The 25,701-nt window shown below is 43.6% G+C and overlaps 1 protein-coding gene across 1 annotated transcript; it reads right to left on the bottom strand.

Moving 5' to 3' along the window:
• Positions 1 to 8,843: 8,843 nt before the first annotated feature.
• On the bottom strand, positions 8,844 to 25,587 carry LOC133513384 (synapse differentiation-inducing gene protein 1-like). Its single transcript, XM_061844131.1, has 4 exons — positions 25,532 to 25,587; positions 16,450 to 16,902; positions 9,514 to 9,651; positions 8,844 to 9,065 (listed from the first exon to the last, which is right to left on the bottom strand). Exons 2-4 carry the CDS (start codon positions 16,855 to 16,857, stop codon positions 8,907 to 8,909), a joined length of 705 nt encoding a protein of 234 aa, XP_061700115.1. The 5' UTR covers positions 16,858 to 16,902; positions 25,532 to 25,587; the 3' UTR covers positions 8,844 to 8,906.
• Between the last annotated feature and the right edge of the window lie 114 nt (positions 25,588 to 25,701).

The raw sequence follows: 25,701 nt of genomic DNA, 5'->3' as shown, positions 1-25,701 counted from the left end.
AGACTGATGGGAATCCATTTCACAAATGTTTATATTGGATTTCATTTCAAATCTAGTCCCAGTCATCCATTTCAGGGTCCCGGGAGAACTGCAGCAGAGCTGCGACGCTAACAACGTAGACTCATCTGTATTTGACTCTGTTGAGCTGAATGGCGACGAAGTGTTTTGTTTTTTTTCCTCTTGCAATTCTCTATTCATTGTTAGTGGACTCACTGGCGCTGACCTAGAAAGTCTCCCCGGGATAATTAAATATACATTAAATGTATCTGCGGATGATCTTCAAACAGCATGTGAGTACGTGTTATCTACTAGATTTGAGTGACGGACTGCGATTGAAAAGATTGCGCACAGTACGGAGCTGGGCAGTTTGGTGTTTTGAATACAAAGTACGTTGACATTATTTCTGCAAGACATCGTCCACACAGGGCAGCACAGTGCACCGACGGTCAGCACCTGTGCCCAACAGTGGGGTCGAATCCTCATTTTGTCAGGGTATCCCCGGCCTCCTCCGATATTCCCAAAACATATTCGTCCATTGAGCTGAATATGATTGTGAACCCTAGTTTGCCCTGTGACTGATTGGTGGCCAGTCCTGAGGTGAACTCTCCCTCTCGCCCAAGTCGGTTGAAGTCGGCCCCAGATCAGCACGACCCTGACTAATGTACATCAACTAAAAAGAAACTTCAATAAAGCTAACGTCAGTCACTCACATTTAAAAAATGTACGAGTGTGGTCAGTCATGCCCGCAGATATAAAGTTGCGGATGTGTGTTCTGTTTGTAATTATCAGTGTACCCCTTTAAGAGACGAGGGGGCGGTGTCAGGTAAACTAGGAAGTAGAAGCAGGCTGAGCACCAGCTGTTCTTATAGACTGTGTGCTTCCATGTTAAAAAAAAAAACACGTCAGGCTGTGATTCACTACGCTGGATCGGTTTTCATGTGCGCTGAGAGTGTGCGACAAGTGCGCAGTTGCGCAGTGGCACAGCTTAGAGGGAACATTGGTCAAGGCTACACAAAATAAGCGACGTTTTTCAATATCTATGTATTTCTATTCGGAACAAATTTTCCGCGCGTTATTTTTCGTGCTCAACTGTGCAGATTTGCGAGTCAAATCACAACGTGTATGTTTTTGGAATGTAGAAGGGACCTGGAGTGCCTGATGAAAACCCAATGTGTTTTTTTTTTTTTTTTTTTATCAAATCCAGTACAGTATACAGTTATGTTGTATTTAACTTTGAAGTACAATGCAGCGTTGCGTTTATGCATTGTGTTGAAGCTGTGCATAGTGTTACAGTGTCTTCAAATAATACGAAATATACTTATGAGGAATAAAACTTCTGCCTCATTTTTGATGAACACCTGGGCCTACTACACACTTGTTTTTTAATTTTGGTCATGATGGGGGTTTTGGGGGATGAGCGGGGTCTCAGGAGAAGCGCTGAGCCGATCCATCTGTTTCAAAATTCAAATATGGTGCAAATGCCAGCTAAGCACGACGCCACCATGCTAATTGCAATTGAGAAAATGTTTCTGGTTACTTTGTCCTGATGTGCAGTGGCTTCGAGTGAATTTGTTCACGAAGAGTTTTAAATGCACAACCCGCAGGCACAAGCGCTAAATTATGCTGTGCAGCACTTCGCAACAAGCCAAGCATATTTTTCAACGCGTCGGTTGTCCTCAGGCATTTCATTTGAGCAGTGATAGCAATCTGAGGAATGCCTTTCAGACCAGTGAGCAGTCGACAGCGTCGCGCTCGTTACAAATGTAGCGCTAGGCTCTCATCTCATTTTCTCTTTCCGACGCTCGCTTTTTCCTCTTTATCAAAGCGCGCCTCGGCCCGTTCGTCACTCTTTCCCTCCTCTGCCTTAATGTCCGTCATTATCAAGGCGCCACATTTCGCAGATGTGGGGCACTCAAAGTCACAAGACTTGAGTCAAGTAAGGCTTAAGTTGCCAGTTTCACCACTCGGGACTTGATGGTCGTGTATGCGTTAATAAAGTGAACCCCTGCATAATCACATGTCGGCATTTGAAAAGTCACATTTTTTAAACCCATCTCATATGTCTTTCACTGAGAAAAACTCACCTATTGTCTGTATGAACAATATGAATGCATTAAGAACTTGAATTTAATAAAAGTAGTTCTTTGCAGAGGATAAAGAAGATGTGTCTATGAGTCACATGTCATTCTGTTTGTGTTCAGATAGCTGTTGGTGAAAGGGTAACAAAAACAATAACCAACATGTAATTGTCTTTGTTTTCTGTGAAGTTACACAATAGCTTTCAGCCAAAAGTGGCGATCAAGAGCTTGAAACCTCTTTTCCGAAAAATATACGGTAATTTCCGGCCTATAAGCTGCGAGTTTTTTCACATGCTTTCAACCCTGCGGTTTTTTCTAACATCCGCGAAGGGGCACTTGGGCGGAAAAGGTAAGAGTGATACCGGTGGAATATATGTGCAGAGGAAGTGACTTTTACCGGTCCGGCCCTGTTAGCACTGCGCTAGCGCGTTACTGCCGTGTCTCAGTGATTTTTACCGGTATGTTATTTTCAAGCGGGCCTGTTAGCGAGGTGCGTAAGCGTGGCGGTGTTAGCCTTAAACTCTCTGTGTACCATTTTTCTTTGTAAATATCTCGTGTTTCAATGTGGGCACTTGCGGCTTTTACACAGGTATGTATTTCCTCTACAAATGTTCTGGGTGAGGCTTATAACCAGGTCCTGTAGGCCGGGAATAGTGTTCCCTCGCTATATTGCAGTCACCTACTGTGGATTTAGTTCATTGCACATATTTATAGTTTGTCTAATTTAGCGTATTGCCTGATTTTGAATGTATGCTGACATTAAAAAGCAAACAAAAGAAACATTAATTAGAACACATTACAAAGTATGACATTACTGTACATGATTATGTTTCAAATGTGTTTATAAGTATAGAATGGGTTAGAGAGTATGGTGCAGGTTAATAGCAGTATGGGGAAAACAAGTTGTACAGCTTTAAAATATGTATGAAATAAAAAAATATGTATAAATAATGATGAATAAAATATGTGATTTTGCGGATTTCACATCTTGTGATGTATTACTGCATTTATTAAAGATGGCTGCCAAACCAGTGAGATTGTATGACTTGATTTATGACTTGATTCGATGTACTAGAATTTAGGAGGGGACTTTACTTGACTTGAACCGTTGGCCTCACAGTTTTGAGGACCTGGGTTGGATCCCGGCCTCGCCTGTGTGGAGTTTTCATGTTCTCCCCATGCCTGCGTGGCTTTTCTCTGGGCACTCCGGTTTCCTCCCACATCCCAAAAACATGCAACATTAATTGGACACTCTAAATTGCCCGTAGGTGTGGGTGTGATTGTCTGTCTCCATGTGCCCTGCGATTGGCTGGCAACCAGTTCAGGGTGTTCCCCGCCTCCTGCCCGTTGACAGCTGGGAAAGGCTCCAGCACTCCCCGCGACCCTTGTGAGGGTAAGCGGCAAAAGAAAATGAATGGATGGACTTTACTTGACTTGCATGATTTTTTTGGGGGGGCCCATATGAATCTGTGACTGACTTAAAACTCGATTGTTCACAGTTGCGACGTACTTATGAATTATGACACATATTTGTCTTAATCCCACCTCTGCGTATGTGACTAAAACAGCCGAGATGATTACATCTTCAACACCGGAAGCCTTTCAATGCTCAGGGCCGCGGTGCGCTCGCCGCTGTTGTATCTTTGCAAGGAGTTGCGATGCGACTGTGCAGCTGCGAGTGTTGCGCTCACTCGGGGGTGGATGACTAATAGAAGCAGCCCAGCAGGCGTGGGTGAAGCCTCCTCCTGAATCCGCAACGCCGAGGTAGAGAAAACGGGCCTCGCTCGCTGGCCGTCCAGCTCCTGTTGATGAGAGCGGTACAAGTGGCCCCCCCCCATCGAGTCACATTTCACGCTTGTTGGTTGAGACGACAACATGGACACAGCTGCACTCTTCTTTAAGGTGCACTGGCCCTTACTGGATGTTTTAAATGACATCCAAGGTCCCCTGGGGTATTAATGTACAATATTTACAATATGGCAGATATTTTAGCAATAGTTTTTCCGGCTTTTAACAACCCGGGAGTGCTAATTTAGAGTGGCGCGTCTTCCATGTAGTACCAAATTGTGCCACAACATGACGTGCAGCACTGAGGAATGCTGGAAGAGAAGCAGCGTAAATTGGAACAAAAGGAAGAAGCAGAGAAGGTCCCCAATGATGGCCGACGGTTCCACAAAGCGGAGAGAATTCCCGCAAGCGTGTTTGCGAGTCGTGTTGCTGCTTCATCCGTGCGCAAGCAGCATATTTTGAAGCTTTAAAATAATTTCCTTTAATCTCTCTGTGGCCTTTTGCATCACATGTCAACATTAAGCTAGCAGACGTGCAAGTGACGAAATTATTTGGTTTGGAAGTTTAAATGTACAATATTTAATCCTCCTTTGTCGTATACTTTTACCCTTATCCCGTTTTATTCTTCCTCTGTTACTATTAACTTCAATTGGGAGTGACTGATGAAGTGTGAACAGCTCGAAGCAAGCACACTTTGCCATCTGAGCCTTTTTTTCATTTCCTCAAAGTGGAAGAACGAGAACAGCTGCTAAGGAATTACAGGTAAAGAAACTATAACATTGGAACTGAAGTGGATCTTAATTCAACTTTGTTAAAATACTGATTTACTAAGACAAATACGGTAAAGCCTCAGTTTTCGAAGAAATTAGTTTTCTAACGAAAATTTTGAGATTTTTTTGCTTCTGTTTTCGAACAAAAATCGGTGCTCGAATGCCCCCAACAAAACCTGGAAAAAACATATTGCGAGCGGCCAGACCAGCTGACCCACGACGTGCTTTGTTGTGAATTCCCATGTCGCCGAAAAAACACGGAAAATACATAATGCTTGTGGCGCAAGCAGTTGACTCACCCACGATGCGTTTTGTTATTGTCAATTTGCCCCTCGAAAAAAAAAAAACGGAAATGACATAACGAGCACTACAGATACGGCAATAGACTCCCAGCCAAGCGTACTATACTACTAAAGGATACATTTTAAGCAAAAAAAAAAAAAATTAAATTCTTAAATTATTTTATTATATATGTAATTATTTAAACTATACATATATTTCTACTATGCAGTTTATTATCAGGAAAGCTAAAAAATGCTTTGAAAAGCCCAATTTTTTAGGTTTGGAGCGCATTTTTCGTTTTTTCATTCATTGCAATGGGAAACATTGATTCGGTTTTTGAAAAAATCGCTTCTTGAACCACCTTCTGGAAGGGTTTGTGGTCGAGAACTGAAGCATCTCCTTTAAATTTGTATTGTGGATATAGTTCACATAATGTACTGTGGTTACCTGAGAATACACGTTAAATCCATTCGTACATGCGTACGTCAAAGCGCTTGCATCACAAATCATCTTTTCCCATTGAAATGAATGGAGAGGCCATTAATTCATTCCAGCATTCCCCATAACAACAATAAAAGTGGTGCTCATTTTTATTTGAACATGTAAAAATAACAGTCATGACATAAATAAATAGAATTAAAAAGTATTATTGTGAATATTGTGCTGCCTTGGCCAACTGGAGGCTGTTGAAGACAGACGGATATATATATATATATATATATATATATATATATATATATATATATATATATTATTTTATGATATAAAGTACTTCAATTATGAATGTGTTTCTACTATGCAGTTTATTATCAGGAAAAGCCCCCAAAAATGCTTTAAGAAGCCTACATTCTTAGGCTTGGAACACATTATTTCTTTTTCCATTCATTGTAATGGGAATCATCGATTCGGTTTTCGAACAATTCACTTTTTGAACCGTTTTCTAACCCTAATTGGAGCCGAGAACCGAGGCATCACTGTACAGATCAGTACAAGGAGTCCTCGGGTTAACGACCTAAGACATTTCGACTTTATAACGCCAGTCCCCTGTCTGCCATTTTGTCTGGCTAATGCTTGTCCGGGTTTGTGCGCTGGGAGTATCTTTGAACCTTTTGCCCTCCTTCTGAGACATTATGCCCCCCCCAAAAAAGAAAGCTGTGTCTTTCAGCAACACTTCTGCAGCCAAAACAAAATCCATGACCATGGAAACGAAGCTGAAGATCCTAAAAAGATCGGCGAAAGGAGAGACACCAACACCACCAAGGCTTCAGTCGGTGACAATTATTAAAGACAAAGCCTGTATTTTAGCGCATGTGATGAAGGGTTCCATTCCTCTGTCAGATACAATGATCACAAAAGAAGGTTCTGTGAGACTTGTCGAGATGGAGTGGATTGAGGACCATGTTCCTTTGCAATAGCTAACCACAGCCTTCCCTTCTTCTTCTCCATCCACCTCTCAGCAGTAATGCTAAGTACATCATCTGGTTTATTATTTATTGGTATTTTGATGTAAATTCTGACTTTAATGGTGGAATCCAACTTAAGAAGAAATTCGAGTTAAGTCACTACTGGAGGAACGGATCTCAGTTATAGACCGAGGACTCCCTGTATACAGTTTTCTAATTTGCGGTTTGGGCAGTTCTTTCACATACTTTATAAAGATTGTGTTGCATCTTATTAGTGTCTTGAAACTATACTAGTTGTCTTGGAAATATTTGGAATCCCAGCCTTAGTTTAGTGTGTGCAGTATTTTCCAAAGTAAACAGGTGGTGCAAAAAAAAAAAAAAAAAAAAAGAAAAAGAAAAAAATGCAAATGGTGAGTCCAAAAGTGCCGGAAGGGAATCAAGTGCACGCCGACATCCAAAGTGTCATCGTTCCCGAGGCTCTCCCGACTTCGGCAGCCAAAGTCACCTCGGGCGTTGACAGTTGAGTGATGCCAAAAGATAGTCGGCACCGCCCGCAACAGCAAACCGTATCAACTTGACGGGCATCCAAAATGTCTCCGGCTCACTGCGGCAACCTCGGCCAAGGGTAAAAACGAATACCGTGTTGTCATCGGAGAATGCAGTTTTGCGCAAAAAAAAAAAAAAAAAATGGCGACCAAACAGCGATCCATTGCATTTTGGTGGGAATCATGATGAAGGTCGATTCCGAAGTCACACCTTTTCATCTAAAGTCCCACAAATGCACGCTGGTGGTTGTACAGTGCTTAACATTGTTTGTACATCATAGTCCATGCAGTTTTATGCGTTTTTACAGTATATATATTTTCATAGATGGGAAAGGAGAGCCACAGTTACCGATGCACTTTTCAGCCATTTATTGGACGCGTCAGAACAGTAAGACAGCACACACACGCACACACGCAGAAGCTGCTGTCGACCAGAGCTCTCGCCCGGTCGCTCACAAGGCCTCGCTGATGTCACGCGTCACTCCACTAGTCCCCGCCTCTTAAAGCTACATGCATGTACGTACAGTAGATTATAGATTTAGGAGATTCCACTGTCTTGACTCTATTTCAGCTTCTTTTCTATTTCAATCTTTGTTCACTGCGTAGACGTGACTGTGCAGCTGATCCCCACCAACATCAGACACGTACCAGAAAGAGAGGATGAAGGGCATTTGTGGTCGCGACGTTTCATTAATCATGCCAAAAGTGTTTATTTACTTCCGTGTGCAGTACAGAAAAAAACAAAACAAATAATCCCTAATGACCACCGCTCAGCAGTTTTGTCTACACAATGATAATCTACATTGAGTTATTTTTATTCTAGTCTGAACAATATAAAAACTATTTTGTGACAATAAATCTGCTGCTTAACTAAGTCTGAATGTAGGAGGCTCTGTCCTTTTTTTTTCTTAGGGACGGTTCATCCCAAAAGTCAAGCTCAATAAAGAGCCCAAATGTTGTTCCAAGCAGTTCTTGATCACTAATCTACAAAAAAAAAAAACACTGGGCATAAAGTCGCCATCCGCCATCTTGATATTCCCAAAACAACAATGCCGACTTGTACAGCGACAGCGATTAACTGTAAATTGCCAGTTTCGTGGCTGTGAGATAATATTCCACAGGTAAATTAGAAAGATTTAGTTTGACACTGTTAAAGTTTGTTTGTAAAGGTTTTTTTTTTAGTTTTCTGATGAGCTAAATTCACTTGAACAAAGTTTTGTGTACGGTTGTTGTTCATTGTTCACTCTCTGGTTCACCTTTACAGGCTGATAGTTTTTCACGGAAAAGCGATGTCAATGTTTTGCCAAACTTCGTCAGTGGATAAGCAAGAAAACACATTTTCTGTGATATTTTTAATGAATATCATAATACAGAACTCTGCAAATTGAATTTGATTTTAAAATGCGAGGAAACAAGTTTAAATTTTCTGTCTGAAATAGGACGTCGCAGAGACTACAAATGAACATTGCGTCTAGCATGTATTTTCCCTTTGTGAGTCCTTATTTCAAAAAACACATCTAACTGATTGACTTAACATTGAATGTTTTATGACAAAAAATGCTTAGTTTTTTGCTATGCTACGATGATAGCGCTTCACAGCGTATTTTGGGAAAATTTAACATGTCACGGAAATCGGGCCTTAGGTAATATGCAAGGTTTCTTGGTAATCACGGTGTTATACTTCTTTCCTTTGGACTTAGCCTTTTTTGGCTTACCAAGTTGAATTAAAAATCCTTCATGTTACCAGAACTGAAAAAATGTCAAGCTCACATGACCAGTTTTAATTCCACATGCCAAACTTTGAGAAAACCCCCGCCATAATCCAACCTGTAAACCATATCGTCCACGCGTTTTGGGAGTACCAAGATGGCAGCCAACTGGCTTCAACCAGTCAACACCGCTCGATGTGTATCCAGTTCTGTTTTTTAGATCAGTGTTCTCGACCTTTCTTTCTTTTTTCTTCTCTCACATCCGGCGGTCCGCAGGAGCAAATAAGTCCGAAGTCCCCCCCGCCCCATCTATGTGCCTCTGCCGCCGTCGCTATACGTGTCCTGGCTTGGACAGGTAGGCGATGAGGGCCACCACGACACCCACGTACATGCCTGTGCCGATGGTAATGGAAAGCGCGGCCAGGAAAAGGGCTCTCCTGGAGCTCATTCCCGCTCTGGAGAAGTCTCCCTTAGCGATGGCCTTGCCGGTCTGAAAAAAAGAAATAAAAATCGGAGAGTGAAATGAGTTAGTCACCATCCGCAACGAGTGCATGAGTAGGTGTTTCGGGACACAGTTAGTCGAGAGAAAACAAGAACTTTCTCTCTCCCCCTCTCCTCTCCTCTCCTCTCCTCTCCCTCGCCATGCTATTTGTTGCCATGGCAATTAGGTCACGGCTCTGACAGTGACGAATGGCTTGTTTGGGTGTTTTTGTGAGCGATGGAAAAAAAAAATTGCGCTCCATTCTAGTTGTCACTGTGCTGTGGGCTATCTTTGGAGGAAAAACTCAGTGTACGCCGTACTTTGCAAAGTTGTGACCGAAGGACGCCACGACTATTAATCATACATTAGCATGAGCGCTAGTTGATGCTGGTCAAACGTTACGTGACCCGAAATGCACCAACAGGCTGTAATCACATACCGGAGGTCATCTTCATACCTTGTGAGAATAGCAGAAGGCGATAATGCCCAAAGGCCACAAGCAGCAGAGCATGGAGAAGATGGTCAGCCCCAAGTAGTCCCGAGGAGGCAGCACCAGGAAGTTGTCCTCGCTCTCGCTCTCGCTGGAGCTGTCGCTCTGCAAGAAGACGCCAGGACCGGCACCTTTGACAAGTCAGAAATCACCTTTCCCCGTTGAAATGGATGGCGAAGTTGTGCTTTTTCATAAGGAAAAATAGAACTGTGATTATCATGTGGGGCACCACGGTGGATCAGCTAGTAAAGTGTTGGCCTCACAGTTCTGAGGTTTCAGGTTTGATCCCAGCCCTGCCTGTGTGGAGTTTGCATGTTCTCCCCGTGCCTGCGTGGGTTCTCCGGGCACTCCGGTTTCCTCCCACATCCCAAAAACATGCAACATGAATTCAACACTCTAAATTTCCCCTAAATATGATTATGAGTGCAGTTGTTTGTCTCCGTGTGCCCTGCGATTGGCTGGCAATCATTTCAGGGTGTACCACTACCTCCTGCCCATTGACAGCTGGGATGGGGTCCAGCTCTCTGTACGACCCTCATGAGGATAAGCGGCAAAGAAAATGCATGGATGGATAATCATGTGGTCCATAAAAAGAAAGTGATAAATAAACAGAATGTAAAGAATTAAATAGTATGTGCATCACAATTGACCCCTCCGTGGATGTTGCGCAATCCGCGTCACTGACCAATCAGAGGCCAGAGATCTGCATAAACCAAAGCCCGTTTTTGCTCCTGCCATTTTCTCAGACAACATTGCATGGTCCAGTATAGGGTTTTGTTAACGTTTTATCGCGTATTTGGGTTTTTTAACGAAAAATATGGTTAAGAGGTGTAGTCACGGACTTTGTAATAGTGACGACAGGTATCCTGAAAGGCTAGTTGGTGGAGTTCGATTTGTACCCTTTCCAAAACCAAAGACCCAGTACGAAAAATGCCTTCGATGGATCAAACTTTGTGGAAGACCGCATCATCAACTAAATCCATCTAATATCAACCGGAACACATATGTTTGCACGAAGGTATGCCCTATATTTGATTTTCAATACATGTCTCGTATAAATGAATTCAAAGTTCTTCGCTAGCATAACACTGCTGCGTGTGAACGATTGACACACTTATTCTTTGTTGAGCGATATTTAGCGATGATCGGACTGCGCAAACGTGTCGGTTTCTTGCTGGCTCGCGGCCGAAGCTTAACCAGACTGTGTTTGCACGAAGATATGCCCTATATTTGATTTTTAATACACATCTCGTATAAATGAATGAGACGTTCTTCGCTAGCATAACATTGCTACGTGTGAATGATTGAATGAAATCAGAAGCATGGCGTCTCTCTCAGTTAAGAATGTATTGTATTGTATTTGCCATTTTTTACGAATTGTTTGTCTTACGTCAGCACACGTGGCGTGACGTCACTTCAGGAGGCGTGGTTAAGTGCCCTGTACGGAGGGGGCAATTAAATGCTGCAGTCGAAAAAGATGTGCTGATCATTTTATTGTGCCTGCCTTGGCCACCGGGAGGCAGTATAATGCTGTACAGTCATGCAGACACAAACGAAGAACAGTACTTCCTCTACTCGTACTCTAAGCATCCCAGTCAAATGATATTAGTAGATTTGTGTAGAGGATGAAAAAATAGATGCATGTGAGTATGTTTATATTATTGGTCTACATGTGTTACTCCACCATTTCTGTTACATTTAAAAGTGCCCCTATCAATGCTAATTGTTACCAAGTCAATGGCATTTTGCCTTGTTTGTTTGCATTAAGCTAAGCAGAATTTCCCGAGCCAAAGGTGTGGTCATTTTAAATGCATAAAGTGTGAATAGCTTTATTTTAGTTTAGTTTGACAGGAACCTGCCGATCTGTCATTCAGAGTGGTCGGGAGTCACTACCTATAGCGAAACAAAAATGGAGACCATTCATTTTCGGGTGAGCTGAATCCTATCTTAGACTGTCTTGAAGAGAGAGGCAGTTTACAACCAGGACTAGGTGGTAGCCAATCGTAGGGCACAATGCATAACAAACAAGCCTTCAGAATCGCGTTCTCACCTTTGGACAGTCTTCAATGAGCCTAAAGTGGTTGTTTTTTTCAATGTGGAAGGAAGCAAGCATGGGGGCGAACATGCAATCTCGATGAATACAATTACACGCCCACACAAAATGGCTGTTACGAGATGAGAATAATATGGCACTGCGATTCCCGTCATTCACTGACAGACACTTGAGCACATATTTTTAAGCGATATAGCTGGACAGCAGAGTCTATCCTCCCCATGTTCCTGGACCACCGACACAGGAAGTCCTGAGCCCACCAGAGTGGATTTGGAGCCTCTGTCAACTGGGCACGAGCGGGCTGACGGATAAAACGGGATTAACGGGTTGCTCCGTCTTTGGGAGGTGACAGGGACAGAGCCGCAGCACAGTGGCATTTATGTGCTAAATTGCTTCTTCGGAAGGCTCAGTTCGATCCCCCCCTTGGTCGTCGTCATCCTCCTCCTCCCCGGCCGCAACATACGACTTCGACACCCGAAGACTCTCAAAGACCGAGTGGGCTCATTAATGACAGACAGATATCGATCGGAGCGAGGCCGGCGAAATGAGGATGGAGACGCGAATGCCGGGGTGACCTTTGAAGAGGCCTCTCGGCTGTCCTACACACACACAGTGGAGGACTAAACTGCACGGCGAGGCGAGAAAAAAAAATAAGCAGCTTTCATTAGTTCCACTGCCTGCAGCCATCAATCAAGGTGGGAGCAAACTAGAGCGGATAATGGACACTCCCAACAACCAATACCAGACGCGTATCAAGGCCCAAATCATGTCGGATCAACTCATAACACATATCCATCAGTAATGGCTGCTTTTTCGACAGTGGTGGAAAGTTGGGAATACTTTGTCTGTGTAATTGACTCCAGTACTTATTTTTTCAGAGACCTTTTTATTTTTACTTTCTAGGTTTGATCAGATATGAATACTTTCTATACCTTACTTTGTCAAAACGGGGTTGTAGCTTTTTTCAACCTCCGTCATCGACGACACGGGGCAAAAAAGAAGATCAGGTATCAAAAGAAATATGTAAAAGAAAGTATCTTACACGTCTAAATATCATGAAATATTATATAAAATATTAATACCTGTATTATATTTTTGTCATCGAGGAAAGTAACATGGCGATCAGCATGTGTGGAAGTGCGGCGGCCAAGCGCCCCCTATTGACCAGCCTTCTAATTTTTGACGTGTGTGAGCAAACACACTAAGGCCGTGAGCGCTCCCTTTGACCACTGTGAGCAACATCAGACGTATGCATTGCTGTCAATCAGTGTCATCTATTGAAGTTACATGGCTCATTAAAAGCTTCAGATTACGCTCCCATCAGAACATTTGCAAATTTACACAGAAAATGTCAACAAACCAAAAAATACATTACAATACAAATACATACCAAGCTATAACTATAAATTTGAAATGTTGCTTCCAATTTTGTTTCATTTTTTTTTAACCCACAATGATCGACGGAAGCGTATTGCTGTCAAAAAAAAAAAAATCCTGTTTTTTTGGGCTAATTTTTTCTGTTTTTCAATACGCTTCTGTCCCCGTCTGTTTTTCTTGGTGTAAAACTAAATTATTGCTTGCAGGATATCTTTCGCAATCCATGTTGAAAGCTGAATTATGCTCCCAAACAGTTTTAGGGTTAATGTTATGTTGCCTCCTATATTTAAAATGCAGAATTAACTTTTTGGACATCATCTTCAATCAGGCTGTGCCAAGGAGGAATTTTAACACTATACACCATCTCATCCTGTACTTTCTACTTTGACTTCAGACCAGACCCCTTTTTACTCAAAAAAGAGAAAAGCTCGTCCAGTTTCCCCACTTTTTCTTCTATTATTCACATACCCCGGTGTTTGTAATTATGAGTGTACCCCTTTAAGAGCAGAGGTGGGCGGTGTCAGGTAAACTAGGAAGTAGAGTGTGAGCTCTTTGTGAGAGGCAGTGTGCTGTCGTGTTAAAAAAAAAAAAGAACTCAGCCTGTAGTTCACTGCGCCGGATCTTTTTTCCTCTGCGCTGAGAGTGTGCGACAAGTGCACAAATGCGCAGTTGCGCAGCTTAGAGGGAACATTGACTAAAAGTCATGTCGCGCTGCGTCACTTGTGATCTGTTGTGGTGAGTTGTCGCAAATATTTTTTTTTTGGGGACTTTTGTCATTTAGCATTGACCCTGCTGCCCAAGTAGTTTGCGTTTTAGCCTTTTTTGAGTATACTACTACTACTACTGAAGTACAGTGTGCACCCTTTACTTGACAAATCATGATTATTATTATTGATATAAGTCATAGATATTTGATAGTCTCTTGTGTTGGATCTTATCGATTCTGTGGGAGGCCAGTATGGTGGACCCTTTTTTTTTTTTTTTTTTTTTTTTACGAAGTTAGCATACATAGGTGCATACATTTTGTACCATATGTACTTCACACATTGGCAAAAAAAAATGACCAGCATATGTCACCTTCTATTGTAGCACCCAGTAATAAAAAAAAAAAGCTGCGTTGTGACCGAGTCGTATTTATTTAGAGACTGAAGTGCAGCACTAAATCAACATTGCCCAACAGCTGCCCCTGTGCCAAGACAAGATTACGAGGCTCCCCGTTATCTGCTTTATGAGCACGCTGCACCTGGACAGGCGGCTGTGATCCATCACCGCGGTGACTGCTCATAACCACTCCGTGATGTGACGCCGCATGAATAAAGCAGTGGGCGCCCGGTAGCCCTAATCTCCCGTTATCTGCCAAGCCACGCCGGATAAGGACTCCGACCGACCGGTGCACCGGAGGCCACCGACACAGACCGGAGACGCCCCCGCTGTGCTCGTTTGTTCGCCGACACGACGAAGCCTCTCTTGTCGAGACGCGTGTCATCGTTGGCAAATGCCGTCACGGATCTCTCGGGTTCAAGCGTCTGCTGACTTTTGACTACATTGTCACTCAGTAGAACTCTGTCAAGGTGCAGGATAAGGGAAGTGCTGGATCCCAGCTGTCAAATGGCAGGAGGTGGGGGACAACCTGAACTGGTTGCCAGCCAATCACAGGGCACATTGAGACAAGCTGTCACACTCACAATCACACCTAAGGGCAGATTAGAGTGTCCAATTAATGTTGCATATTTTTGGGATGTGGGAGGAAAATGGAGTGCCTGGAGAAAACCCACGCAGGTACGGGGAGAACATGCAAACTCCACACAGAAAGGGTCAGAATTTAAACACCAGTCCTCAGAACTGTGAGACCAACGCTTCACCAGCTGATGTCACGAACCTCCAGTGCAAGGGTGAACCAAATGCAGGACTCCAAGACAAGGACATGATGTTAGGCATAGTTTTATTCAAGCTGAGGTGTCACAGAAACACTGCGACGAGGATAGCTCAACACTTACACTATTTTCAGTGGTGGAGATTCCTACTGTCAGTGAAAGCAAGTCACAAACTCAGGGCACAACGCACAACAAACTCCAAAACTCCAACTCAAATACACAGTCTAATTACAGTCCCAATGTGAAACAGCCGTGAGCGGTGACAGGTGTCACCACCCAGAGCAGTGGCCACGCCCCTCATGGCCACTGTCCAGCCTGGCTCATGACACCATGCCGGTATTACAAATACATTAATTTTTATTTTATAGTTAGTTTTATTGTGGTATTAATGCACCATATCATCCATTGCTGAATTCATCTTGATGTTGCATGTTCGGCTCCAACGGATGCTGAAGTTCAAGGTCAGCGGAGACGCCACAAGCTGGACAGCCAAGTTTTACTCGGGCACAGAAGAATTTCCTCGGTTGATTTGATGGGAAATAACCTCAGCCAGGCGCCAGCTGCTCCCGGGCCTCTTAAAGCACAAACGGCCCACACCGACCGCGCCGCTTGTAGCGATTGCCGCAACTCAATCTGCGAGCCAGAGGAAAAGCGGCCGAGACTTTCAGCGCAGCACGGAAGGATTTACCCGCTTTGCTTTCACGAGTTTCCTTCGACGACCATGCCTGTCGTCCCGAAGAACAACAGCCCCGGATGGAGAGGATCAGCTGTTGCGATTATAAAGCACCAACTAGAAAGAGTTTGAGTGAAATGACCTTTTCCTGAGGAGAAGGGAATGCAAAGTGAGTGCGAACGGCGCTGCTGCTCTCTTACGTTGTTAAAAGTAAATGACAAAACATCCCCACGGCCCACACACGCCCGCCCGCCCGCACAGAAATGGGCTGACCCCTTCTAACTTATTGTTAATGAACTCACCGACTCTGCGCAGAGCATTTTTCTATCCCTGTGCAACAAAGCGGCCAGAGAACTTCATAAAATGTGCACGGTCTCATTAGGAACTGACATTTCGCTTCTACCTTTGGTCTTATGCCCTTTAAAATGAACACACTTCTAGTTTTTTTTCTTCTTTTCATTGTTATTACTATCCTTGGTGATTGTGGAAAAATAACCTATATATATTTTGCCTTTGACATTTTTCCTCCTGTCATGTTGTCCAAGCTTTCAGGGAAGAGAAAACCATTCATTAGATCCTCATTAGGGTTGCAGCTAGGTGAGCTGGATCTTGTTCTTGGAGACTTTGGGCGAGAGACGAGGGACGTTCTGCACTGCTTGCGAGTCAGTTGCAAGGGAAATCTACACAGACAAGGATTTATATTCACCCCCGTACAATTTTCAGTCTTCAATTAAGATAGCATCCATCAAAAAGTTTAAGTTCTTCTGCCCGGCCCATCTTGTGTCAGAAATCAATCAAAATCTGACCAGACTATAAAAGTCATTGAATACTGAATGTACTTATGGACGGATGGATGGACTGATCTTCAGATTTTTTGCTGTGTGTTGTGTTCAAATCACACAAAAGATCTGATTTTCCCAACTGACCTCATACTCAGGAGCCTGCTCGTCCTCCACCTCATACGACACCGTCTGGATTTTCACGTCCTTCTCCCCCGGCGCGCTGCCCAGCGGGTTCTCCGCGTAGTCGTCGGCCGGCGCCGCGCTCTTATTTTCGGTGAAGGTGGTCTCGAAGCTCTCGCTTTTGGAGTCTTTGCTGTGCAGGCTCACGTCGTCCTTGCACGGAGTGAAGTCGGGCTTGTAGAAGGCCTCCACCGCCAGGTGCAGCGAGGTGGCGTCCAGGAACTGCTGAGACTTGTGGCGGTCGTGGCTCCCGCTGTAGACGTAGCCCGCGAGGCCGTCTTGGTGCTGCTGTTGGCTTGGGCAGTCGCTATGGTAACCTTGCTGGGTGCTTTTGTCCAGAAGAGGATTCTGGAGCTCGGTGAGGCTCTCCATGGTGCTTCTTCTCACACGTTCACACTCCGGGCGGCGTTAGGCGGTCTGTAAATACGACAAACATTTACAATTGGACAAAAGGATATCTGCTTGACATTTGGTGCAGTGCGCCGTCTTAGACGTTCAGGTGTGCTACCAGAAATGATTTATTTGCTATGCCAGCGACGTTGGTGACAGCAGCAGGACAATTAAATGCTCTGACACAAGATAGCAGGAGGAATAATGACCCTCTGCATCCACTCGTTGCCACTCACACAACCGGCCGCGATTTCACAACATTTCTGAGAAAATTCAGGCGGGGTCGTTATGATTTCAATTTGTGGATCAGTTTTCAGACATTTTTATTTGGTATTAATTGCTTCAGCTAAATAAAGATTCTTCTTGTTGGTCAATATTCTGCGCACACACTCCACCATCCTGAGCAATGAAATCGCCATCTGCTCAATGTTTATCTGTTGCTCTCTCGGTCTTTTGTCTCTTACACACAGGCACACACACATAGCGACATGCACTGGAAAACATCCTCCACGGTGATGAGCAGCGCTTGTATGCAGAATTGGGATTACTTTGTCTGCTGAGTCCCTTTTGTGAGCGTAGCTGAAGGGGTGCAGTGTATATGTATACATATATATGTATATGTGCCTTATATACACCCACTTGAATAATAAAGTACGATGGAACCGCAGAAAAAGCCCCCCGACATGTCAGCGAACGTCATGAGCGCCCAAAGCTTTAAAATTCCATGGGTGGTTTTGCTTCTTCTTTGGCTTTTTTTTTTTTTTTTGATGTGACATCACAACAGAAGCGTGGAAAGAGTGATGATAAACATAGAACAGGAAATAAAACCTGTCGTGGAGTAGGTAGTAAGTGAAAGCCACGGAGCAATCCTGGTGGGTACATAATTTGTTATATTGTTATTGTACACTCTCAGACACAGTGACTAAATTATTTAAAGGGGCAGTTTACAGTCTTACAATCAAATATCATCTCTTTCTGGGCCCCTCTTGTTCTTTTGATTTGATTTTTTTTTAAACCACTGCTACAATCACATCTACCTAGCAGTTTTCAAAGTGCAAACTCTACCTTTAAGAATATAAAATGTTACATTGTCATAACACGATTTATTATTATTAATATTAACACGGGTAACTAGTTAACACCAGCCTCTTTTTCCCTTTTATGACATGGAGAATGGCAACCAAAATATTGTAAAAATTTTTTAAAATAATTGTTTTAGTTCTCAATGCCGCTTGTCACTCAAAACTGAGTATTGTTAATATCTTTATAAAATCTACAAAATACGATTCACTTTGACATATCAATGACCAACAACAACTGAGCAACTGAATTGGAATCCCGCATGGAGGGCTTCTAGGCAACTCGTTGTTGCTGGCTGGGGGCTAGTAAGATGGGGGAAAGAGATGACTGATACTGGTTCAAATCAAGGACACAACTGGAAACTCACTTGGCGCTATAACAACATATCGCCATTTGGGGATCTCTCGAAAGGAACCCCTGATGACACAGGTGTCAAACTCAAGGCCCGGGGGGGCAGATCCGACCCGCCACACGATTTTATGTGGCCCGCAGAGGGAAATCATGTGTATCAGCCTCCATGATTTTTTTGTTCAAATCTGTACCAAAATTTTAAATTGTCACATCACAAATGATAACGTTGAGATATTTCAAATATTTTTATGTTATCAAATAAGTGTTGGAAAAATTCCAAAAATTTTTTAGTTTCACAGCTTTAATGACCCTCTGAGGGAAACTGCAAGTACAGTGTGGCCCGTGACAAAAATGTGTTTGACACCCCTGCCCTATGAGCTTATTCTGACACTGATGTTGACCCGGGGGGACTCTAGAAACGCCCCTGGCCTCATACCACAATGTCCCTTGGTAAAATAAGGTCTAAAACCCCCAAAGTAGCTGCATCACACTTTGGAAATGAGGAGCAAATTGCTTGCATTGTTGTCATAGGGCTAATAAAATGTGCATAATAGGGATTGTTTTTTCAGGGAGGGTGGGGCGGGGTGGAGGTAGAAGTACCAAAATAGAATGAGATGCACGTTGAATGCTTTTCACAATGTGCATTTAAATGTGTGATGGAATGCTGTGCGCATGGCACACGCACACGTTCCGCCTGGACAAGCGTGGATGATGTGGAAAATGATGTGAACACACACACACACACACACACACACACACACACACACACACCACACACACACACACACCACACACACACACACACCACACACACACACACGCAGGCATGCCACACTCACACAGCCGAACGAGGGACACACACTTGCCTCGGACATAACCCACTCTTGCATTACACGGCACATTAGACAACACAACCACATCCCGCGTGCAAAAAAAACCCATCCAAATAAAAAAAAAGGAAACAGCAGTAGATGTGCACCTAGCAGGTGTGTGTGAGTGAGTGTGTAGGGATATGTTTGGGCTTTTATGAATAATCCAGAAGCTCTGTACCCGTTCTCTTGCCATTTGTTTACCTCTTTCTAAGAAAAAAAAAATACAACTTTTGATGACACCGCAGCCGCCAAAGAGCGCCAACAACAGCAAGACTCATCTCGAGGCTGTGACGAGTACGCGAGCGGGCTCCCGTGGCGCCTCTCACCTGAGCTCGAACGTCTTCCCGCAGCTCCGCTCAGCATCCTTCCACCGCGCAAGTGGCGCTCGGGCTTTGCGACTTCACGTCATCATTTCGGGGGAAGCCGCCAGGCACGCCGTGCAGCGTTTTGCTGGTTAAAAGCAAGTCAAGTATCCGTCGCTGTGCGAGGGGGATGCGCCGCGCCGCCCCCCGCGCGCGCACAGCTCCATTTTACGCATGCACGCCGAGGAATCCGACGAGGGGGAAGTAACTTATAGGAGTCTGCCGCTTTGCAAAGATGTCAACTTTGCAGGGGAGATAGATGACACCGTAGCCCCGCCCCTGTCGCGTTGGATGCGGTTTCAGGCATCGGCGTACAGTTCTCAATAGAACAGGCTGGGGAGGGAGTGGATGAGCTCCTCCGAATAAAATGCAACAATTAACTCAGAAGTCATATTAAAAGTAACACAAGTACGGAGCCGGAAAAATACCAAAATAAAACAGTAAAGATGATTTTTTTTTTACCCAAAAGGTGGAGTGGATCCCACAAATGGTGGCAAAGCACTCCCCCCCCCCCCCCCAATTAGACCATTGGTCCCCAACCCACAGTTTGGGGACCTGTTCCTGTCCGTGAGGCATTAGTTACCAGGCCACATAGAAGAAATGACCAATTTATAAAAACAGATCTGGAGGGGAGGGCAGCACAGTAAAGCATTGGCCTCACAATTCTGAGGTCCAAGGTTCGATCCCGGACCCACCTGCGTGTAGTTTGTGTGTTCTCCCCGTTCCTGTGTGGGTTTTCTCTGGGCACATCTCAAAAACATGCAACATTAATTGAACACTCTAAATTGCCCCTCAGTGTGATTGTGAGTGCAGCAGTTTGTCTCTATGTGCCCTGCGATTGGCTGGGAACCAGTTCAGGGTGTACCCCGCCTCCTGCCCGTTGACAGCTGGGATAGGCTCCAGCACTGCCCGCAACCCTCGTGAGGATAAGCGGCAAAGAAAATGGATGAATGGATGGATCTGGAGAGGGTGGAAACAATGATGTTGAGGTTGTTGCTATGAATGAGCAAATTGGAAAGGGGAAAAAAATGTCCAGAGGAAAGACCATGAATATTTCTGCAGAAAAATGGCGAGGTTGGCGCTGTTAAGACCGAGGAAAAGAACTTTGAGAGATATTTTGTGAGCAGGCACGAGGGCAGTTGGTGTTTGAGAGGATGCAGAAGCAAAGCTGACACACGAAGGATGACGACTGGATGGTTTGAGCAGATAGGTGGAGGTTTCCTTGGTATTTGAGGTGCAGGCATGTTGATATTGAATCACGGGTCCAACTAGCAAACTAATGGCTTTTATCGCAAAAGTCACCAGGGTTTAATGCAGTAAAGGGATATTTGTAGGTATTGAAAAGCAGGGCTATCAAAATTAAAATTGTAATAATATATAGTAATATATGAAAACACTTAATTGGCTTTGTACAGCGCCTGTTGTTTGCTTTGTTTGAGTGTCGTCTTCCTTCTATGCGAGCTTTGACCTCTTGTGAACAGTGTGGCGGGTGCGTGCAGATGACACACCTAAAATACATTCATTCAATCAATAGATGAAGAGGAAGAATGTCGTGATTAAACTGCATTAATATTCCTCATTTTTGTTTTAGCATAAGAATGATATATGTCTGTTAGTATTGTTATGTTATCTGTCTATATCTGTTCCTACAGGATTTGTTTGTAAATATTCTTTACAACGGGATGCTGATGCTAATTTTTGTTAGCTTGTCAATTGTTTACATTGTGTATCAACGTTTAGATGGTAAGTAAGTACGGGTTATATTTAAATGTACACATCCATGTTATCAGGGTCGAAACATAACATGAGATGAAACATGAATAAATTCATGACTTCATTCATATTTGATGAATATTTTCCACAAATCTCATGAATTTGTCACGAGCCTGCCAATTTAGTTGTGCCTTTACAGCGAAGCTTCTTAAGCTTTCACATCACCATTTGTCATCATAAACACAGTTTACATTCCATTCATATCAAATGCTCGCGAGGAGACGTGTGGCAAAACAATTTAATCCATCAGGCTAATTTATTTGGCTTCCGCCGTGAAATAATTATGACATAATCTGAGTATTTAAAGGGCAACAATTTGTCAGTTCAGTAGGCGATGCATTCAGGCCCTGTTGGACACTTTAAGGCGGGAACAGGGGGCTGCATTCTTTGGCCGGTGTCACGCAAAATGCTGTGACGGCCCTGCCGCCTCCATGATGGATGCCACCCCCCCTCCGGGGGTACGCACATATTGGAAGTGTCGAGCGTTGGAGTCAAAATCATTCCTCCTCTTACTCTTTTTTTGCTTGTCGTCAACCTTCCAGAGATGAAGCCCAGGATTTTTAGCACCAGTGTTCAAATAAATAACTACAGAAGCATTTTGCTGCCTCACCCAAAAAAAAAAAACAAAAAACTAACACATTATAACATGATTTGTTTCACTTTATAATGTGGATGTTTCATGTTCTCACATATGTTTCACATTATAATGTGGTTAATTACACATTATAATGTGAATCATTTCACGTAATAATGTAATTCATTTCATCTTACAACGTGATACTGTATGTTTCACGTTATAATGGGGATGTTTCATGTTAATAATAATGATATGGAGAGGAGGGTGAAGAGGGGTGAAATGTATTTACGTATTATTTTCTGCGTTATAACGTAAACGCATCTACGTTATAACATGAAATGAATCACCTTATAACATAGAGCATAGAATGTTACAACATGAAACATTTCATGTTATTATGTGAAATGAATTATATTATAACAAAAGATTCATGTTATATCGTTTAATTAACCACATTATAGTGTGAAATGTTATAAAATGAAACATCCACATTATAACATGAAACATATCACGGTATAATGTGGTAGTGACTTTTTTTTTGGTGTGGCAGCAATACGCTTCCATAAATAACGCCAGAATGGGTCAAACTTGTACTTTTGAGCAAATTAAATTGCATATTAAAATTTAGGTAGGGTGCGCCTGGTAGTTTTTAAGCCTGGAGAGAAGGTCTTGAGGAGCTGGATGTGTGAGTGAATCATTTCTCAATAGAGAATGAGAGTGTTTCAGTAGTGTGATCGTGAATCATTTGTCAGTAGTCTTTATGAAGTGTTTCAATAGTGTGTGTGTGTGTGTGTCATTTTTCAGAAGTGTTTCTGAGAGCATTGCATTATTACGTGTGAGTTTTCAGTTGTGTGTGTGAGAGCATTTCAGTAGCGCACTAAGTGTGTGTTTATTAAGGTTTATAATTAAATCTTTTTTCAGTAGTGTCAGTAGCTTAGTAGTAGGCGGGGTACACCCTGAACTGGTTGCCAGCCAATCGCAGGGCACATTGAGACAAACAGCCGCACTCACAATCACACCTCGGGTGTCCAATTAATGTTGCATGTTTTTGAGATGTGGGAAGGAAGCGGAGCGCCCGCAGAAAACCCATGCAGGAACGGGGAGAACATGGAAATTCCACACAGGCGGGTCCGGGATTGAACCCAGGACCTCAGAACTGTGAGGCCAACGCTTTCCAGCCGACCTACCGTGCTGCCTGTTTCAGTAGTGTGTAAGCGAATATTTGTATGTATGTATTTATGTATGAACACAAACACAAGTTTGTGTTGGTTTTTCTCCTCGTGTTGGTCACACACTGCTGCGGGATGGCATTCCCACCACACTCATTCATCCCACAAGTGGATGTACCGTACCTAACAAATGGGCCATCGTTTAAAAATGAAAATAACAGCGCTCCTATCTTTTTGGCCGCGGTTTGTTTTATTGAAATTCTATCAGAAGTGCACACAAAAAAAATTGTGCAGTGTATTTGATAAGAGCAGGTGAGCGCTCCTGTGTGTAGCCGGGCTGTGAATATTTATGGTTCTCGCTGTGCCCTTTTCTTCTGCTCCATTTTCCGCTCTATATTTAGCTGTCATGTCAGCGCAAGCGCGTGCATCTCGCTCGTACGCGATCGTTATATCGCCCACGTTCGTCAGAAAAAACATCAATTTGGTCTTGATTGCGCCCAAACTGTAAAAAGCGGCTCGGCAGGACTCGGTTGGGAAAAAGTTCAGTCTGCGGCACTGCCCGCGGGGAAAATGCCAAGTGCGTCGTCTTCCCACATGATTTTATGGTAATGGTAACTATTTAGGCGGCACGGGGAATCAGCCAGTAAAGCGTTGGCCTCACAGTTCTGAGGACCTGGATACGATCCTGGCCCCGCCTGTGTGGAGTTTGCATGTTCTCCCTGTGCCTGCGTGGGTTTTCTCCGGGTACTCCGCTTCCTTCCCACATCTCAAAAACATGCAACATTAATTGGACACTCGAAATTGCCCCTCGGTGTGATTGTGAGTGCGACTGTTTGTCTCAATGTGCCCTGCGATTGGCTGGCAACCAGTTCAGGGTGTACACCGCCTACTACTAAGCTACTGACACTACAAAACTACAAACGTTCAACTCCAGAGACATCAAGAGTGCAGGCAAATGACATCATCTGTGTCCACATTCCAGAACGCGTCCTCATGCAAATCTATTTGGACAGCCGTGTTGCTGAGTCGTGGATAATAAAGCGGCCTCATGATAATTAATATGATGGATTTCCTTTCATGTACAGACACTCAGCTAGAAGTCCACATTTAGAAAAAAAAAAACTTTTTTTGCACCGCTGATTTGTAGGTCGAAGTTTAATACCATTTGATACGTGTTGACACGGCACCATTTCAAGGTTCTAAAGGAGAATCGTGAGCGCGTGAAGGCACAGGCAGAATATTCTCGAGACAGTCTAGGGACTGACCTGCTGCAGCAAAGCTTTTATTTGTGCAACCACCAAGAGGACAAAACTATTAAACGTGTCCAGCGCTGAGTGTGTCAGCAATCACAAGCCAATAAACCTTCCCAGCTGAATGTTCGCACTGTGCGGGAGACTTTTTTTTTTTTTTGTCTAGTTAAGCATATAAATACAGTGAACCCCTGCTGATCTACTGCTATCTACTCAGGGTGAGGGGTGTGGGGGGGGGGGGGGTTGTGGCGTTCACCTTTTCTGGGTATTGTGCTCATTCTCGAATGCTCAACCTCAGTGGTCCCCAAACCGCTCAGGGGACAAGCTACTCGTCATTTCCTCAATCTGAATTTTCTTGTACTGTATCAACAAAATCAGAATACAAATACATCGATCCATCCATTTTCTGAGTTCTTATCCTCACAAGGGACGCGGGGAGTGCTGGAGCTTATCCAAGCTGTCACCGGGCAGGAGGCGGGGTACACCCTGAACTGGTTGCCAGCCAATTGACCCCTCCGTACAGGGCACTTAACCACGCCTCCTGAAGTGACCTCACGCCACGTGCGCTGACGTAAGACAAACAATTCGTAAAAAATGGCAAATACAATACAATACAATACATTGTTAGATGTGCAGACGCCATGCTTCTGATTTCATTCAAATCAACAATATATTATAGATTCTAAATACAATACATTCTTAACTGAGAGAGACGCCATGCTTCTGATTTCATTCAATCATTCACACGTAGCAATGTTATGCTAGCGAAGAACGTCTCATTCATTTATACGAGACGTGTATTAAAAATCAAATATAGGGCATATCTTCATGCAAACACAGTCTGGTTAAGCTTCGGCCGCGAGCCGGCAAGAAAGCGACACGTTTGTGCAGTCCGATCATCGCTAAATATCGCTCAACAAAGAATAACTGTGTCAATCGTTCACACGTAGCGGTGTTATGCTAGCGGAGAACGTCTCATTCATTTATACGAGACGTGTATTAAAAATCAAATTTAGGGCATATCTTCGTGCAAACACAGTCTGGTTAAGCTTCGGACGCGAGCCAGCAAGAAACCGACACGTTTGTGGAGTCCGATCATCGCTAAATATCGCTCAACAAAGAATAAGTGTGTCAACCGTTCACACGTAGCGGTGTTATGCTAGCGGAGAACGTCTCATTCATTTATACGAGACATGTATTGAAAATCAAATATAGGGCATACCTTTGTGCAAACATATCTGTTCCGGTTGATATTAGATGGATTTAGTTGATGATGCGGTCATCCCCAAAGTTTGATCCATCGAAGGCATTTTTCGGACTGGGTCTTTGGTTTTGGAAAGGGTACAAATCGAACTCCACCAACTAGCCTTTCAGGATACCTGTCGTCACTAT

The sequence above is a fragment of the Syngnathoides biaculeatus genome, chromosome 15 (assembly GCF_019802595.1).
Source record: "Syngnathoides biaculeatus isolate LvHL_M chromosome 15, ASM1980259v1, whole genome shotgun sequence".
Taxonomy (NCBI): Eukaryota; Metazoa; Chordata; class Actinopteri; order Syngnathiformes; family Syngnathidae; genus Syngnathoides; species Syngnathoides biaculeatus.
The sequence above is the reverse complement of the archived record's forward strand: the minus strand, read 5'-3'. Positions and strand labels throughout refer to the sequence as shown.